Raw genomic sequence first — 17,785 nt, forward strand, 5'->3', positions numbered from 1 at the left:
GTGGCTACTGATAGCGGTGTAGAACGCTACTCACGCGAGGGCGCTAGGAGTATCCGGACACACAGAAAACAGGGATTTGCTAGAACACGGGCGTCAAAGGAGGGTCACGTGATGTGGCTGCACTTGTGTTAGGATTAAAGTTAGGGTCAGGGTCAGGGTTAGGGTTAGGGTTAGGGTTAGGGAAATAAGACCATGTCTAGCACGGAAGTATGACTGTGGAATCTTTCTGTGGAAGATTTGGACTAGTCTAAGGCAGGGAGCTAAATATAACAAGGAGAGGAAGAGGATTGGCTGTGTGCTTTCGCCTCAAGGGCGCCATCTATGGACCATAATCAGCTGAAACGGCTGTGCAGACCGAACCCAGAAACAATAGAACGCTATCTGTTCTAGGGTCTCTGCCGAACCCAAATTTGGGCCAGATATGGCGCCGTCTAAGGAAGGTACATCAATGGATAACACGGACACTGTATTATGCAAAAGGAAAGGCCAGTCTAAGGAAAGCTTTCACCTTCCCGTTTCCAGGTTCTCAGTTTAGTAGGTGCCGTAGTGGCACCCGTTTTAAGGGCAGTGTCAGGTTGCGTCGATAGATAACAGAAACACAGTATTATGAAAACTACTGCTCGTGCGTCTATTTCAGCCTAATCACACACAACTCTACGATACTATACAGATGTCTGCAAGTCGTAACACCCGCTCCGCGTGTCGCGTAATCTAATACAAGTAATTCCGTACCTTAGAGAGGCGGTTCGCGGAGGCGCTCGGCGGGGTGAAGATATATATAGGTCGGTGGAAGGTAGAGCGGAGAAGTATCGCTGGAATAGGGTGTAGGAGCTAGGCGAAAACTAGACTTGCTGCGGAAAGGATGAGAGCAAAGTTGTTACCTGGGGAATAACCATGGCAGATCGGCCCCCGAGTCATTAGTGTACTCGGATGCTAAGGGCGTGGTGTATAGTGATTACCTGCGGCGTTCTATTATTATTATCACTTGGAGCGAAGAGGTGTGTGGTTTCTAGTGATTGCATTTGGGGAATAGTGTGAGGCGATATATTTACTCTCTGCGGGAGCGTGCGCTATCCTACACTAGCGTACGAAGTGACTAGTGCTGCCACGTAACGGCACCCTCCTTCGACGCCCGTGTTCTAGCAACACCCCAGAAAACAAGTATCATAACCTAGCGGTTAACTCGGCTCTTATCTCTAAGCAAAAATGCAGGTAAATTTAACCAGCATATGCGAATCCACTGCGAATAGCACAGAGAATTGCTACGTGTGAACGCGGCTTATACGTATTTTATCGGCAGTTGGTGCGCATTGCATTGTATTTCATAAATACGAGGTCTCGTGTGAACGAGGCTTATAACTAGAGCTAGGCGAGAGCTAGCAGGTGTCATTACCGAGGTAGCAATCTACTCTAATTCTTGCGACGTTAGCTCACGTTTCGATGAGATGTGTAGGTATGATTGCATGTTTACAGCGCAAGGCTCTAGATTTACGGAGCAAGGTAAGTCCGTCAAGAGAAGCGGAAGTGATTGAGACCGTTGAAAAGCACTAATTCATGCAGACCGACTGTCTGACTCTCTGGATGCATGCAGCGTATGCGTTACATCCGTTACTAGGCTGCCTACACGTGTTAAGTGTATCCGCGAATATTTTGTAAACGTGATCAAACTCGGCGAAAGGAAATCTACAGGATACAAACCCGATTGCGTCTCCGAATAGCCGCTCTCTTAGAGGGACTGCGATGGTATTGGAACACATACTCCTTAAGCTGATGTCGGCCAGACCTCAGCAGCTGAACCTATAAGCATACGTCTGTATAAGTATTGTATTGAAAGCGCTAATAATATTGTATCCTCTATTCTATTGTAATTGAAGATCGTGATAATTTTTGATAGGGTTAATGCGCGCACACACTGATTTACCATGAAATCGTTATACGAGAGTGTAAGGTTGAAGCTACAGAGTAAGAGATAGAGATCGTGAAATAGTTCGCAAATGAATCGGTGCCGTCTGCGACTGTGTTTGCAACGAACTATGAGCGAATATTGCGCAAAACGTGGCTACTGATAGCGGTGTAGAACGCTACTCACGCGAGGGCGCTAGGAGTATCCGGACACACAGAAAACAGGGATTTGCTAGAACACGGGCGTCGAAGGAGGGTCACGTGATGTGGCTGCACTTGTGTTAGGATTAGGGTTAGGGTCAGGGTTAGGGTTAGGCTTAGGCTTAGGCTTAGGGCTAGGGCCTAGGGCACTAGGGCTAGGGCTAGGGCTAGGCTAGGGCTAGGCGCTAGGGCTAGGTCTAGCGCTAGGGCTAGGGCTAGGTCTGGGCTAGGCTAGGGCTAGGGCTAGGGCTAGGGCTAGGGCTAGGGCTAGGGCTAGGGTTAGGGTTAGGGTTAGGGTTAGGGTTTAGGGTTAGGGTTAGGGAAATAAGGCCATGTCTAGCACGGAAGCATGACTGTGGAATCTTTCTGTGGAAGATTGAACTTTGAAGCGTACGAAGGTTACTAGTGCTTGCCAGCGTAACGGCCCCCTCCTTCGACGCCCGTGTTCTGTTATCTCTGTTATCTGTTATGTGAATGTTATTTCTTCTCATCATTCCTGTTAAGTGTATCGTATACTGTCGTATTTCTGGCACGGTTCTGTTCTTGTTTTGCGCGGTATTTAGGCTGTTCAGCCTGGCTGCGGTTCGGCTCGTTTACATTATGTTTTTAGTCATGTGACTCGCGGGTTTCCTTGTCGCGTATAAAAGCGTCTGTTGTGGCGTGGCGGCGGCCCTTTTGCTGCTTGTGCCGTATTTAACGTTCCGTGCGCTCGCGCATTTCTTCCCACGATGCACCATACATTGTAAGTGTTTTTCTCTTGGTTCTCGTCTATATAATTTCTTATAATTTGAATCTTTGTTATATAACGTTGGATATAGTGAACATTGCATGACATGAGCGACGTAAATATTTAGTGTGCATTATTTTGTATTTACAGTTTTACCTGCACGTGCGCTCAACGCATGTGCTGAGTAATAAATTTGGAGATAACGGAAAAGATGCCGAGTTGGGTTTTTGATTATCACGCACGGAACGTAACAGTAAAAAATGTATGAATCAAGAGGACATGAATAAGAGTTACATGAAGCAAGAGGACATGAGTAAAAAATGTATGAATCAAGAGGTGAATCATGAGTAAAAGGTTACATGAAGCAAGAAAAACATGAGAAAAAGGTTACATGAAGCAAGAAAACATGAGTGAAAATACATAGAAGCAGGACTACATGAGTAATGGTATGCGTGCATGAGGGGACATGAGCAAGAAAAGTCTATGAGCTAAGACTGAGGCGAATCTACGTCAAGAATTTGACAACATGGCGGAGTGCAAGAAGTTACAGAGGGAACTCACCTGGGAAGGTAACACCATTAAGCGCCTGGTAGCAGAGCAAGATGATATGAAGAGACGCAAGCAAGACTTCGGATATTAAAGGGAGTATTTTCCGAGTTTGCTAACGCACACGAGGATTGTCATGTGCTTCTCACTGACGACGGTGATATTGACGATAGTGATGGTATCTCTTTGAGGTTCAAGATGCGTATATTGATGGGGTGAGGAGAAGACGAATGCATTCCTCGATAGTCGGAAGTTACCCATCAAGCCGGAGGCATTAAGACGACAAGAGCAGGAATATGCACGACTGGAACAGCAGAGATTGTTCCGGAAACATCAAGAAGCCGCCAGAAAGCAAGAGGAAGAACGTATTAGAATGGAACAAGAAAGAATTGTTCCAGGAACGCAAGAAGCAGCCAGCGGAATGCATAGATGAAGATAGTATTAGAATGGAACAAGAAAGGAATTGCTTCCATGGAACAGCAAGATACATAGCATGAATGCAAGTAGAAGAATGTATTTAGAATGGAACAAGAAAGAATGTTTGCCAGGAACTACAATGAAAGAGCCAGGGAATGCAAGAGGAAGAATGTTATTAATAAGGGAACAAGAAAGAATGTTCGCGAACAGCAAGAAGCAGCCATGAAGCAATGAGGAAAGAATGTATTAAAGGGAACAAGAAAGAATGTTCCAGGCAACGCAATGAAGCAGCCAGGAATGCACATGATGAAAAAGGTATTAGGAATGGAACAAGTTGAGTAATGTTCCAGGGAACAGCAGAAGGCAGCCAGAAAGCAGAGAGAAGAACATAATTTAGAATGGAACAAGAAAGAATGCCTTCCAGGAACAGCAAGAACCAGCCAGGGAACGCAAGAGGAAGAATGTATTAAAAGGAACAGGAAAGAATGTTCCAGGAACGAGCAAGAAGCAGCATGAAGCAGAGAAGAATGCTATTAAAAAGGGAACAAGAAAGAATGTTCCAGGAACAAGCACAAGAAAGCAGCCATGAATGCGTAATGGCAGAGACAAGATGCCATGCAGAAGAAGGCCCGAGCAAGCCAGCGAAGCTAGAGGGCTGTGGATACGACAAGGACAAGAGGCTAAAATTGGCTGTTGGAGCAGAAGGCTTGGCTGATAAGGAATAAGCTAGAGAGCGAAGGCTAAGCTGAATACGGTGATCGCGAAAATGTGGGCCGACATAGAAGCTTGTATCGAGCAATGTCAAGATTCCCATCGTATGATAGACGATGCCCCCTACGCGTTTTGTGGCCGTGATGGTGCGGAGAGACGTGATCCATTTCGCATGACCCTCACACGTACTTTGGGGAGTATGTGTGCGCCAGCATCTCGACATACGCTTTTGCGACGCACGGTAAAGGGACCATGGAGATTGTCGACCCTGCGATAGTGACACAGTAACTAGATCGTTCACGTCGACGACTGCCTCAAGTCAGTCGAATGTGATGACGAAAGCTGAAAGCCCAAATAATTATAAGAGCGAACACCAGACCTGCTACAGAAGGGCGGATTTAGAATTAACGAAGTTCGTGAGTGCAACAGTCGCGAGACCTTCTCGCCGAGCATACCGGAAGCCACGAGGATGAAAGCTATCGTGGATATGAAGTGCCCATCAGATTCTCGGTAGGAACATGGAAATATGGCGAGCGGAACACTACTAGCACGCTGAGACCTATAAGCGTAGCAAAGATGTATCGTGCCGACCGAATCACGTGACAGCAGTATGTGAACTAGCATCAACTTCAGTGACAGCCAGTGAGAAGGCGGTAGGGAATGGTTGTACTTATATGAGATGTATAAGTAAGGCAAGGACGAATACACACACGCCTTTAGTAATGAAGCAAAGGTAGGCGGTTGGCGCCGATAAAACACTTACGATCCCAACGCTTGGAGCTGCAAGCTGGCAGTGTATTATCAGCGAGGTGGACTGTCTATTTAGGCGAGAGTTGCGAGCCTGCTAAACCAAGTCATATTTTTGGACTGACAGTGAACTGGTTTTGAAATACATTAACGAATGAACGGCACGGAGTTCCAGAGTATCGTAGCCAAACAGCGATCAGTTACAATTCCGACAGCTGACGAACCCTGATCAATCGGTATTATATTGCGAGTGGAAGATAATCCGGCTGCATGTAAGAACAAGTAGGCAGAAGCAGCCTGGAGGCTGCCGGACACCGGAAAGTGGTTTGAAGGCCGTTAGCATGTTAAAAACGTAATAAAGCTGAGTGAATATGCAACGGATAGACGGTGAGGTATCATCACATATCCAGAGGTGAAGGCATTGACCGCAAAAAAACGAAAGAAGCCTCAAGAATCTGTGAAAAAGGATAAACCTCGCGGCTACCCGTAGTATGAGGGAAAGCCGCTAGATAGGCTCATGCATCATTACTCTAGCTGGTTATAGGCTTTAAGATGGGCTCTGTGTTGGTGGATCAGGATAAAGATGGATAAGCTATAGAGCAAAGGTCAAGCTAAAATTCGCGCAGATCAATAGGCGTTGATGAAATGGTGTTCAGCAGACGCGAATTATAGTGAAAGCACGTGCGATGCATACGCTGGAGAAGGAATCAACCCAAATCCACGAGGGATGATACCTAACAGGTCGACGTTCGGCCTGAGGAAGCTAACGCCTGTGCTGGGTTAGGACGGGCTGCTTTGGTGTAGGTTTGGAGGCTTCAAACATGCTCAACGCAATAGCAATGCTTAATCATTGAAGGATATACATGATATAGCATCACCTAGGTACAGAGTGGGTACTTGGCGATATGTGAAGAGCTAAAGTTTTTTGATCGACAAAGGCGAGATCAGTCATGCAGAAAGTGGTCCACGATGGCTGGTTGACATGCGAAGGCTTTATGCATCGCCTTGTCAGCGGAAGATGGCTAGATTTACCTCTTGAGAGGCTAGAACAAAGCAGCGCACGTTATACTTACGTAGATTAGCATTGTTTTGGACCTTTTCTACGTTGAAGCTGGGCAGATCAGCAGCTAAAGGATATGGATGTGTGTTCACATGCCTTCACCACACGCTGCCGATACACATAGAAAAGTTCAAACAGTCGTGCTATCACCAAGGAGCAGCGATGATGTAAGTGATTTCGAAGAGCGCTTTAGCCTAACCGATCTTTTATATTGCTACGAGAGGCGCTACGTTTACTCCCGCGGCAAGTTCGAGATTCAGCGGCATGTATCCTAGGCGGTGGCCGTCACGTAACAGCATTCTCGCGATCAGTCTTTCTGGCGCAAGTGGTGTGAAAGAATACCTGCCAGAGCTGCAGCGTAGAAGCAAGTGGATTGTGCAAAGCAGGAACATCAAGATAGGTGATTTAGTGCTGGTGGTGAACGCAAACACCCCAAGAGGACTATGGCCGCTTGGCCTCGTGATAGATGTGATAAGGGCAGAGACGGTCTCGTCAGATCAGCCAGAGTGAAAACCAAGGCGACGCGTATCGTCCGCCCGATCTCGAAGATCGTGCTACTAGAGGGCTTCCTAAGTTTACTTTGTTGAACGTAGTTCAAGGTGGGGAGTGTTATTTCTTCTCATCATTCCTGTTAAGTGTATCGTATACTGTCGTATTTCTGGCACGGTTCTGTTCTTGTTTTTGCGCGGTAATTTAGCTGTTCAGCCTGGCTGCGGTTTCGGCTCGCTTACATTATGTTTTTAGTCATGTACACTCGCGGGTTCCTTGCGCGGTATAAAAGCGTCTGTTTGGCGTGGCGCGGGCCCTTTTTGCTGCTGTGCCGTATTTATACGTTCCCGTGCGCCTCGCGCATTTCTTCCACGATGCACCATACATTGTAAGTGTTTTTCTCTTGGTTCTCGTCTAATTTCTTATAATTTGAATCTTTGTTATATAACGTTGGATATAGTGAACATTGCGCATGACATGAGCGACGTAATATTTAGTGTGCATTATTTTGTATTTACAGTTTTACCCTGCACGTGCCGCTCAACGCATGTGCCTGAGTAATAAATTTGGAGATAACGGAAAAGATGCGAGTTGGGGTTTTGATATCACGCCACCGAACGTAACAGCAACACCCAGGAAAACACAGTAATCATAACCTAGCCGCGTTAACTCGGCTTAAGCAAAAATGCAGGTAAATTTAACCAGCATATGCGAATCCACTGCGAATAGCACAGAGAGCGAATAAAATAGCGCAATTTATTCACTAACGATTTATTAATTAATAATTATTAATTACTTTATGAAATAACACAATCTATTAATTTAATTATTAGTAAGGTAATTTCGCACGTTATATTCGACCCGAAAACGTTCCGCGGCTATTCACGGCGATATTAACACTTTACGGCACACACACTCGGCGCTACCGAGACGGTGCGTGTGTGTGTTTGTAACTCACCAGCAGTTTTAGCGGCGCTGCCACCCAAATGACCAACCGCGGACCGGCAGACTTGATGCGTATGCTCACACCGCGGCACACGTCGGCGCCCGCCACCTTCTCGTTCTTGAAAACACAAACACAGTCACTTGGATTGGTTAATTACGATACGCGACATGACATGAGAATAAGCGAAGGTTCCGTACTTAGACGAGAAGAGAGCAAATAACCACCGTCACTACTTCCCGGCGCTTTCTTGGTTACTCTCGGAGTTTTAGTCTGTACCTAGCTGGCGCTTATTTTTTCTCTTTCTCGCCTCCTCTCTCTCTCTAGGCCTATTTTTCGTAATCGCTCCCACCATTCTCTTCCTTCCCATTCTCTCTCTCTCTCACACGCACCCACTGTCAATATCTTTCTCACCATTCTCTTTTCCTTCTCCCCACTGTTCTCTCCCTTCCTCTATCTCTCGCAAACACACACTGTATGCTTTTCTTTCTTTTGACATATACCTACTACTTTCCCCTACACGACTTTAATTTCCAACGCTCGCACCTATTTCTCTCTGTGTGTGTGTGTCTCTCTCTCTCTCTCTCTCTCTCTCTCCCTCTTTCTCTTTCCCTTTCTCACTCCCTCTCTCTCTCCCTCTTCCCCTTTCTCTCTATGCCCCTCTCTCTCTCACATGCACTTCCTCTCTCTCCCTCTTTCTTCCATCTCTCTCTCGCTCTCTCTCGCTCTCTCCCTCTCTCCCCTTCTCCTCCTCTCTCCCCCTCTTTCCCCTTTTCCCCCTCGCCTCTCTCCTTCTCCTCTCTCCCTCTCCTCTCTACTTGCACCCTCACCTGCTCACTGGCCGGCGTCTGCTCGATCTCTAATGCGTCGACCGCAGCCTCGCAGACGGCCACGCACCAATCGAGAGCAGCGGTCGCAGCCCGTCCCACGCGGCTACGCAGCACGCTGATGCAATAACGTCTGACTCGGCCGGAGACGGACCGTCTGGCACCGTCCAGGTATTCGCTCGATTTGCTGGCGACGACGCCGCCGACGTTCAGGTATTTGACGGCCATCGCGTCCACGGCTATAGACGCGCGCACGAAGAATGAAGGGAGAATGAATTACAATCGTGGTTTTACGCGTCACTACTCGTTGTTGGTTTTATATATTTACGCTTCATACACGTTGTACACACACGCGCGCGCAGGCGCGCACGCACGTTCACATGCACGCACACACACACGCACACACACACGCACGCACGCACGCACGCACGCACGCACGCACGCACGCACACACGCACGCACGCACGCACGCACGCACGCGCACGCACGCGCACGCACGCACGCGGACGCACGCTTACGTTTCGTTATAAGTCGGTTGCTATTTCACGCGAGGAATTTCATACGGCGTTTAATTTCTTGTATAGGTATGAAAACACTTACCACAGCAATTATGTAAGGCAAATATGAGTGACGGCGTCAATTTTCCATAAATATATGGAATCATAATATAATATATAACTGTGACCTTGAGGTGATATAGTATACCCTATAAGACGCCGTGTATTGTGGAAATGAAAGACGGTGCCAGTGATAGGGTAGCTACAGCTATTACGAAAGATTTAGCAATTGCCAGCAACGGCAAACATTTAAACGCAGACATACGCTTATTATAGCTCTGCTCATTATTTGGTATACATGTCAAATTCGGACATGCAATACGCGGAACACCCGCGTTAAACAGCGACATCGGCTTTTAGGCAGGTTGAATCAAATGCTGATAGGCAGGGTTATTGAAAGTGGGCGGGAAGGGCTGCCGTAGAAAGCAGTCGGTCAGAACTTTCCATCAACTACGGTAGATGGCAGCGCAGTTTGTTACGCAGCAACATCTCGAAGTGGCACGTCAACCACACAGCAGCATTATAACAGAGCATATAAATCACTATATTTATTGCTGATTTATATGCTCTGAATATAATTTATAAAACAGCGCGGCGCGTGTGCGGTTAATAAACCTCACTGCCATTTTCGGCGAAACAAACGATATTATATAGAGCATGCAAAACTGCATGAGGTCCACATATCTATAGCAAGATCCCTTCGCTCACGCATGAGATGCCCCCATGGTAGCACTACATAAACATCGCGTGGCATTAAACATCTCTAGCGGAAATGTACGCTAGAGTAGGCCTATATCGTATATAAAAATAAAAAACAGTACATTTGTTAATAAAACCAGTAACACCAAACAAGGCATGTCATTATCTATTAGACGCTCACGTGAGACGCTAAATGACGTTTGTATGCGAAATTGTATGTAGACGAAAGCGTCACAGTGTTATGTACGCGCTTGTTATATATAAATAAATAAATAAATAAATATATATATACTATAATGTTATGTATGCTTATAATATGCTTTAGTCGCGCAAGACTGAAAGACAAATATTAAAGCTCACCGCTCAGTAGCTTAGCGGAGCGCACGACGTCGACTGCTGGACGGGTGAGCTGCTTCACAGCACTCAGGCCACACTCCATCCACCTGGCGGCGACGCCTAGGGGTGTGCCACTGTCCCTGAGTCGCACGTACGCCCTCGTCACCGCCTGCACCGTCTGTGTGGCGCCAAACTCCTGCACGTTATCGAGCTCTTCAGGCATGCTTCTTGTCCGGAGAGAACTGCAGGTAAAACTGCCGGTGCTAGCTCAAGTGAAACATGAAGCGTTCGCGTACGCAGGGGAGCCGGTACCCGGACAGTGAGCCGGTGTGCGCACCGGCAGCGCGATGCAGAGAGCGAGACAGTACGTGAATCCGTCACCGGTTTTCGTCTGCTTCGATTTGTATCGGCCTATCAGCGAGCTACGTTGTAGTGACGTACCGCAGGGTTTCATGTGCTTGGTGACGATATCACGAGGTCAGTGTGCGAGTCATTGTCATGTATTCGCTTGCGTTTTATTTGCACTAATTTTAAATAGGCAATGTCAGTTTGTGTCATTCATGTCTCGTGCTTCTTGTAACCAAGTAATGATCGCAGATACTAGAGTAGTGTAATTATATGTATCATGTAAATACAGCCTCGTCGTTATTTAAGATAGTAACGCAAAAACAAACATTTTAAATAATATTTAAACATAATATACTCATATAATTTAGATTCATTTATATATACACGACATAATCGTACGCTATGGCAGTCAACATGCAGCAGGTAAAACACAGATTCAGTTGGACAGATATTACAAGTATGACTTTCGGATATATCTAACTGTTTCTCAATTCACAAGAAACAAATAAATGCAATAATGATTGTGTGTCATTCGAGCAAGAGACCATACATGCTAACTAATACTAACGCTGATAGGGTCTATGTCTCCCTGGGTACTGCCGAAACGTACCATGGGTACGGTCCGGTATACCGGAACGTACCCGGGTAACTGGCAGTACCTAGGGTACGGTCCGGTATACCGGAACGTACCCGGGTAACTATCTGATATGATTAGGGTTAGGGTTAGGGTTAGGGAGTAGGCGTAGGCGACTCCCTAGACTCGTTATAGTGGAGTAGGCGAAGTGCGGTCCGGCATATTAGATAGTACCATAGTATAATTTGCATTGGCTGCCAGTCTATTTCCGTATAGAGTTTAAAATACTACTAATCACTTTTAAGGCATTACAATTACATTGTATGTCACCAGATTATATCAGGAAATTAGTCACATTAAAGAGACCTAATCGGTACAGTCTGCGCTCTGGTAACCAAATGTTAATTGAGCTACCAGCTGTAAAAACGTTGACTACACTTGGCGATCGAGCTTTCTCATCAGCTGCCCCAAAATTATGGAATAAGCTACCTAGTCATATTCGATGTGAAAAGTCGCTGGAATCTTTTAAACGCCTAGTCAAAACTCATTTATTTAACATTGCATTTAACACATAGACATTATATTTTTAGGTGTACATTTGATTTGAGTTCTATTTTATTGAAAATGTTATATTATTGTCGTTTTTAGGATCTATATTTTACAATGTTGCAGTCCGCTATTTATAATCAGGAATTGTTACAGGATTGTCGTAATTTAAGCATCTATATTTTACAGTGTTGCAGCCGGCTGTTTTATAATCAGCCTTTGTAATGCGCACGTGAACATATCTGCATGCAACGTGCGCAATATAAATCAATAAATATTATTATTATTATTTGGTACGATCCGGTATACCGGACCGTACCCAGGGTACGTTCCGGCAGTACCCTGGGGGACATCTAGACCCTGGCAGCAATACTAACAACGACGATGACAGCAAGAGATCCAGAACCTCTCAGCGCTTAAGGCCAATTCGAAAAATTCACTGAGAAGATTGATAGTAACGCACTAAGGGATTGTCCACAAACACTAACGTTACCGGCCGGCAGAATCTAAAAAATAGAATTATGTAAGCGTCATAGTGTACATTTACGTAAACCCTGAAACGTTATTTACAATACAACTCGTCCCCGCTACTGACGTGAAACGAACACGTGATCCACGGTGCTCGCTACAATAGTACATCCTGGGCCTTACATGACGGTCAAGTGGCTTTATTGCACATAGGTGTCACGATAGCTGATACGGCAAAATTATTAACTAAACGTCAAACAATTCTAATACATCGCTACGTTTTGATTATAATGTATATCACGTACTACATATACAACTTCGAATGTATGTGTGTGTGTGTGTGTGTGTGTGTGTGTGTGTGTGTGTGTGTGTGTGTGTGTGTGTGTGTGTGTGTGTGTGTGTGTGTGTGTGTGTGTGTGTGTGTGTTCGTGCATGTGTGCGTGTGTGCGTGTGTTTGTGCGTGTGTGTGTGTGCGCGCGCGTGTGTGTGTATGTGTGTGTGTGTGTGTGTGTGTGTCTGTGCGTGCGAGCGCGCGCGCGTGTGTGTGTAATAGATATAGTAGTAAGCCAACCAGGGTAAGCCAGCGATGGTTCGCAGTCAGCGAAAACAAGATTCATTACAATTGTAGATGCGCCTATGTACACGCTCTTCAGACATGCATATCACGTACTAACACACTTCGTAGCAAAGCATACCGTTTGCCTTATTGCGAAGTTATCACCAAATAAAATAACCAGAACGAAATACCGCGTTGATTTTTCACGATGTACACCGATTCCTATACACTACATCACAGCGACGGTGACACGCACAGACGAGTGTGCACGCGTGCGCCCACACTCACGCAAACATCGAATGAACAGATACACGTATGTACACACATGGATCAAAATATTATACGAAATGCAAAACTGAACATAACCTCGCGCAGTAGTCTTCGGTAGTTTATATATACATGTAGAACTGACGCGCTGTTTAACAACGCGATTTCAAAATATACACTGATGTTTCGTCAACGAAAGATCAATCGATTAATACTGTTCATGAAGCGTACGGAGTTGTAATCAGATCGCACGGGGAGGGGCATTTACTCAATGCTTCATGTAATGAATGCTGTAACGTGTGCAAAATCCCGTGCGGGATGCTTGTTGACTGAAGTGGAATCCGCTTGGAATAAGAGCAGCGGTGAAGGTAGACGTGTCCTACACTGCAAAGTAGTTCGCCTTATTACTGTCCTCCGCCATCCCCATTCTACTGTACCCCTCTTCGTAGCTGCGGCAGAATTCCAGCGTTCCAGGCAGGTTAGATGGCTGTGACGTCATGCGGTAGCCGTCGTCGACTTGGCACCGTTGGCCGCCAGGTGTCAGCTGCGGAGCTAACATGGCGCATGGCGTTGTCATCAACACGTCATCATCGTCGTCGATGTAGAGCGTGCTACTGTTCAGTGTGTCGTCCGCGCATGCGCAGTGTTTCGGCGCTGCCCGCGGTGACGTCGGGCGTGACGTAGGAGGCGAGCTGGTGACGATGTAGCCTGCGCTGTTCATGCGGCCCAGAGGCACATGGCGGGCAGCGAGCAACATGTTGCGTGAACCGTCGATCGGCGCGTTGTCGTCCGCCGCTCTCCCGTCCGCTAACGTGTCGTCACCGCGGGTCGTCGCGCGTTTTGCCGACGCTAGTTCGTCGCCGTTATCCTCGTCGTCCGCGTCGGCGAAGGCGAGCAGAGTGTAGTGGCACATCGCAGCGCCATCTGGGCGTTCGCCGTCTACGCTTTTCGCCGGCGTGTCGTCGGCGTTGCCGTCGCCTGCTCGAACATTTCCCGCCCGCGTCGCCTGCTGCTCTCGCTGCACGGGGGCCTGATCCGCCATATTGTCTGTGCGCGTGCGCTGCACCTGGGAAGGACCGCACGGCTTGTACGTCGCATTACATATCATCGGGACCTTCGGCGGCTGCGCGAGAGTAGCGACCGCTTTCGTCTCCTTTGCGTTTCGGAACAGAGAGCGAAACGGGTGCCCGTCTCGGGCGGGCTTCGGCTGCGCGACGCCTACGTGCCGTCGCTCCTCGGCGATGACGGAGTACGGGTTCTCGTTGGCGTTGAAGTCGCATGCGGGCGCTGAACAGACGCCCGAGTCGCGCGCGTCGTCGCGCAGCAGGTCCTTACCGCTGTCGACGTCCTCGCCGACGTCCGGCGTCGTCGTCGTAGACTGGCGCTGATACTTTCGGCACTTGCCGATCGGCGCCGTCGCGTCGCCGAAGCCGACGCTGTTGCGGCAGCGCTCCGTCGGACTAGCGAAGCCGGAGTCGGTCGACGAGATGCTCTGCTTCTGCTCTCGACCCATGCCGTCGACGTGCAGGTAGGAGATGATCGTGTAACTGTCAGGGTCAACGGACATGGATAGCTCCACCGAGAGAGGACGCTTGCCGTTCTGGTCGTAGGCGAGTGGATCCTTGATGGTCTGCAAGTGAAAGAGGACGGCGATGATGAAGCTGATAGAAGGAAGCAACTTTGCGTTCTGCTTTTATTTCACGTATAAGATTTCTTTGGCGTCGCTCCTAATATATATATATATTTTTTTTTTATATATAGCTTAGCGCCTGGAACTACAGATACCATCGCACGTTAGTTCAGTGTTTTCGTGTGCGTGCCAATTAGCCGTGCGCAAATTAAAGGTATCGTGAACATTTTCTATTGGTTGTTCCCATGGGTAGACTCGGTTAGGCTTACCTGATCAACGTTGGGCAAAATAATAATGCCTTCCAGTTCAGCAAATTTACACCATCTCTGTTTAATAAATCTGAAACAAAATTACAGCGTAAGATTTACAATAATCCACAGCAAAAAGTGTATATTATACAGCTCAAGCTCTTTTTTGGATCCATGTAAAAGTTCATAGTACAATTCTCATCTGTAAAATGCGGAGGTAACATGTTTTGCTCTAGCTCCTACCTGCCTAGTGCTATTATTTTGACAGGAATAACACGGCCATTAACATCGTTTCATTTGAAATACGTTCCCTATCATTTACCATCATTAAGCACGATCTGTTTAACGACTCATATATCGGGCTCTGCTTTCCCATGTTATTATTTGGATACATTCACCGGTATTATCTGGGACGTCGCCGGATTATCTGACGTGTATACGCGTTTACATTTCCCGCGTCATTTTTACATTACCGGCGCCTTATGGTGATAGTAATCAACGTAAACCTTATCTATATCCATTTCTACGTCGGACGCACGCAACTCCAGAAAATAAAGAGGATACGTGGTTGGTAAAAAGTCTACTTACTTTCTCTTCCAAATAACGGAGGCAATGCCGAGAAAAAGGCAGACGCCGATTGCGATGGCAATATATATCCAATCGGGAACCTGGCCGACAGCTGCTACTGAGGCTGCGATGAAATGGAAATAAATGGAATTACTCTTCTGAGAATACATGAAAGACACAACGTGTCGGGGTTACGCTTCGTACTTCTGTAAGTTCTGTTTGCTCCACAATTTCTAGAAGCCTTCCGATGAGTTCAGCTGATCTATGTTCAACAGCATGTGAACCTTATAATTCTGACACTCGGTCTTGGAACTATTACAGATGTTCTTGAAATTCATCATATCTAACACGCCACGTGGAAGCATTCCATTAACATCGTGCCGTGGTTATTGCCACCACGAAACCATGCGATTCTCACCTAGGAACGTCGTCTCCAGGTAGGCCTCGGTGGCCCAGTAGATGCCACTCGTCCTGTTGCCATCCTGCAGCGATATGCCTACTTTAGCGACGCAGTGGTTGGCGATGTCCTTGAGGAGGTAGGAGCGCGCCGCTGCTCCGTGAGGTACATGCGTCCACTGCAGCTCACCGACGCACTCCCCGCGGCATGGCACGATGTTACACGCACACCAGTACATGGTCACAGATGTCGCAGGGCTCGTAGCTACAATAATAATAATAATAATAATAATAATATTATTATTATTATTGATAATAATGATAATGATGATGATGATGATGATGATGATGATGATGATGATTATGCTGACTACTTCTGATTATTATTATTATTATTATTATTATTATTATCATTATTATTATTATGATAATCCCAATAAATAATTATTTTTGTAACTGTTGCAAATGACAAAATTGAATTATTATTATTAAGATTATGATCATTATTATGTATTATTATTATTAACAATATTAATAATAATAATAATAATAATAATATCATTGTGTATGCGTGCGTGCGCGCGCGAGTGCTTGTGTCATTTTATATTCCTTTATATTTTATTTACATTTATATCTTGTATCTTTATGTTAAATTACCAAGTTAGTAATAATTCCGCAGTTATGACATCGAGCGCTGGTAAAACTACAGCATGACCACGCGTCTACGCAGCGTCTCTCACATTTGTAACGCAGTGCAAAGTTCAATAATGAAAGTCTTGCGAAATTTATTACCGATAATAGCGCCTGTTTATGCGAACAAGAAAACATAATAATTTCCACAATTTTCGTATTTATTGCTGCAGCGTTTAATCGTCGATGTAACTATGACTGGCGTACCTTGTAATTCCCAGGTAAGCTGGACGTCACCTTCAGCGCAGGATCCAATATGGCTGCTGCTCAGATAGGACGGTCCCTGGAGAACTGTTGAGAGGAATAGCACAATCACATCATTAGCACAGCGAAGGCTAGTACTTCCCGGGTGTATTGATATTCATGTCACAGCACAACCGGGATGCAGGGCTAAAGCTAATGCGCAAATGTTGACGATTAAAAATCTACGAGGAAATCGGCTATGAAGAAGGGATTGACCATGAATGAACTACGAATAAGCGCGCGCGCGCGCGTCGCCGTGTGTGTGTGTGTGTGTGTGTGTGTGTGTGTGTGTGTGGTGTGTGTGTGTTGTGTGTTGTGTGTGTTGGTGTTATGTGTGGTATGTTTTGTCAGTGTATCATTTTCTAATCTCAAACATGACGTATACCTCATCTCATTTTTCATATTCTGCCCACTCATTTACCTCATAACTTTTCCTCTAACGAGTTTAACATTTTGCCACACAGACAGCAACCAGACGGGACACTCACGTTGCTGGCTTGACGGAACCGTGGCCCTAGAAGAAACGCGCGACTCTCCAGCGTCGTTTGACAACCCAAATGTCGAGCTGCATTTTGTTCGTCTGCCTCAGTGTCACTTCGAGACTCGTCGTATTCACAATGATGTCGTCGTCGGCGCTGCCAGGCTTTTCGATCACGTGACCACTGATGAGCTTCTTCAGCTTGTAGCCGGTGAATTTGCCGCGAACATCACCTTGCTGAGGCGACTGTGAACGGAGGCGTTATACATTAGGGGCAAATGCTTAAACACCGCTGATCCATTCTGGGAGACGTCCGACACGTACACGTACGCATGCGCTCGCACACACACACACACACACACACACACACACACACACACACACACACACCGCACGCACGCACGCACGCACGCACGCCACGCACGCACGCACGCACGTACGCACGACGCCACCCCACAGACCACGCTAAGACCACACACTATACACACACGCACCACGCACAGCACACACACACACACACACACAAACACACCACACCGACACACACACACACACACACACACCCACACACACACACACGTGACATTTGAGCGATTATAAAAGCAGACATCA

General features: G+C 46.6%; 3 protein-coding genes across 3 annotated transcripts in view; all 3 read right to left on the reverse strand.

Annotated features, from left to right (window-relative positions):
- The window catches only part of LOC106804678, a 24,191-nt gene extending 13,674 nt beyond the window's left edge, over nt 1–10,517 (reverse strand). The window contains exons 1-4 of the mRNA XM_014805957.1: nt 10,187–10,517; nt 8,574–8,809; nt 7,759–7,863; nt 1,699–1,797 (exon numbers count right to left, since the gene is read on the reverse strand). Coding sequence (XP_014661443.1) covers nt 1,699–1,797; nt 7,759–7,863; nt 8,574–8,809; nt 10,187–10,385 — 639 coding nt within the window. The 5' untranslated portion in view covers nt 10,386–10,517. The remainder of the gene's footprint in view (nt 1–1,698; nt 1,798–7,758; nt 7,864–8,573; nt 8,810–10,186) is intronic.
- A 2,061-nt stretch (nt 10,518–12,578) lies between these two features.
- On the reverse strand, nt 12,579–16,737 carry LOC106805017. The gene is made up of 5 exons (XM_014806488.1): nt 16,660–16,737; nt 15,785–16,027; nt 15,388–15,490; nt 14,821–14,890; nt 12,579–14,551 (listed from the first exon to the last, which is right to left on the reverse strand). Exons 2-5 carry the CDS (start codon nt 15,999–16,001, stop codon nt 13,301–13,303), a joined length of 1,641 nt encoding a protein of 546 aa, XP_014661974.1. The 5' UTR covers nt 16,002–16,027; nt 16,660–16,737; the 3' UTR covers nt 12,579–13,300.
- The window catches only part of LOC106805010, a 15,363-nt gene continuing 14,237 nt past the window's right edge, over nt 16,660–17,785 (reverse strand). The window contains exons 8-9 of the mRNA XM_014806476.1: nt 17,184–17,419; nt 16,660–16,743 (exon numbers count right to left, since the gene is read on the reverse strand). Of these exons, the coding sequence (XP_014661962.1) occupies nt 17,210–17,419 (210 nt within the window). The 3' untranslated portion in view covers nt 16,660–16,743; nt 17,184–17,209. The remainder of the gene's footprint in view (nt 16,744–17,183; nt 17,420–17,785) is intronic.

Source organism: Priapulus caudatus, unplaced genomic scaffold (assembly GCF_000485595.1).
Source record: "Priapulus caudatus unplaced genomic scaffold, Priapulus_caudatus-5.0.1 Scaffold5, whole genome shotgun sequence".
NCBI classification, from domain to species: domain Eukaryota; kingdom Metazoa; phylum Priapulida; class Priapulimorpha; order Priapulimorphida; family Priapulidae; genus Priapulus; species Priapulus caudatus.

Excerpts from the sequence above, each read along its gene's own strand:
- LOC106805017 (XM_014806488.1), bottom strand. The coding sequence starts at position 16,001 with ATGTACTGGTGTGCGTGTAACATCGTGCCATGCCGCGGGGAGTGCGTC. Across the intron at positions 15,491-15,784 it reads CCTGGAGACGACGTTCCTAG|CCTCAGTAGCAGCTGTCGGC; the intron begins GTGAGAATCGCA and ends ATTTCATCGCAG. Across the intron at positions 14,552-14,820 it reads TTTTGCCCAACGTTGATCAG|ACCATCAAGGATCCACTCGC; the intron begins GTAAGCCTAACC and ends TTTCACTTGCAG.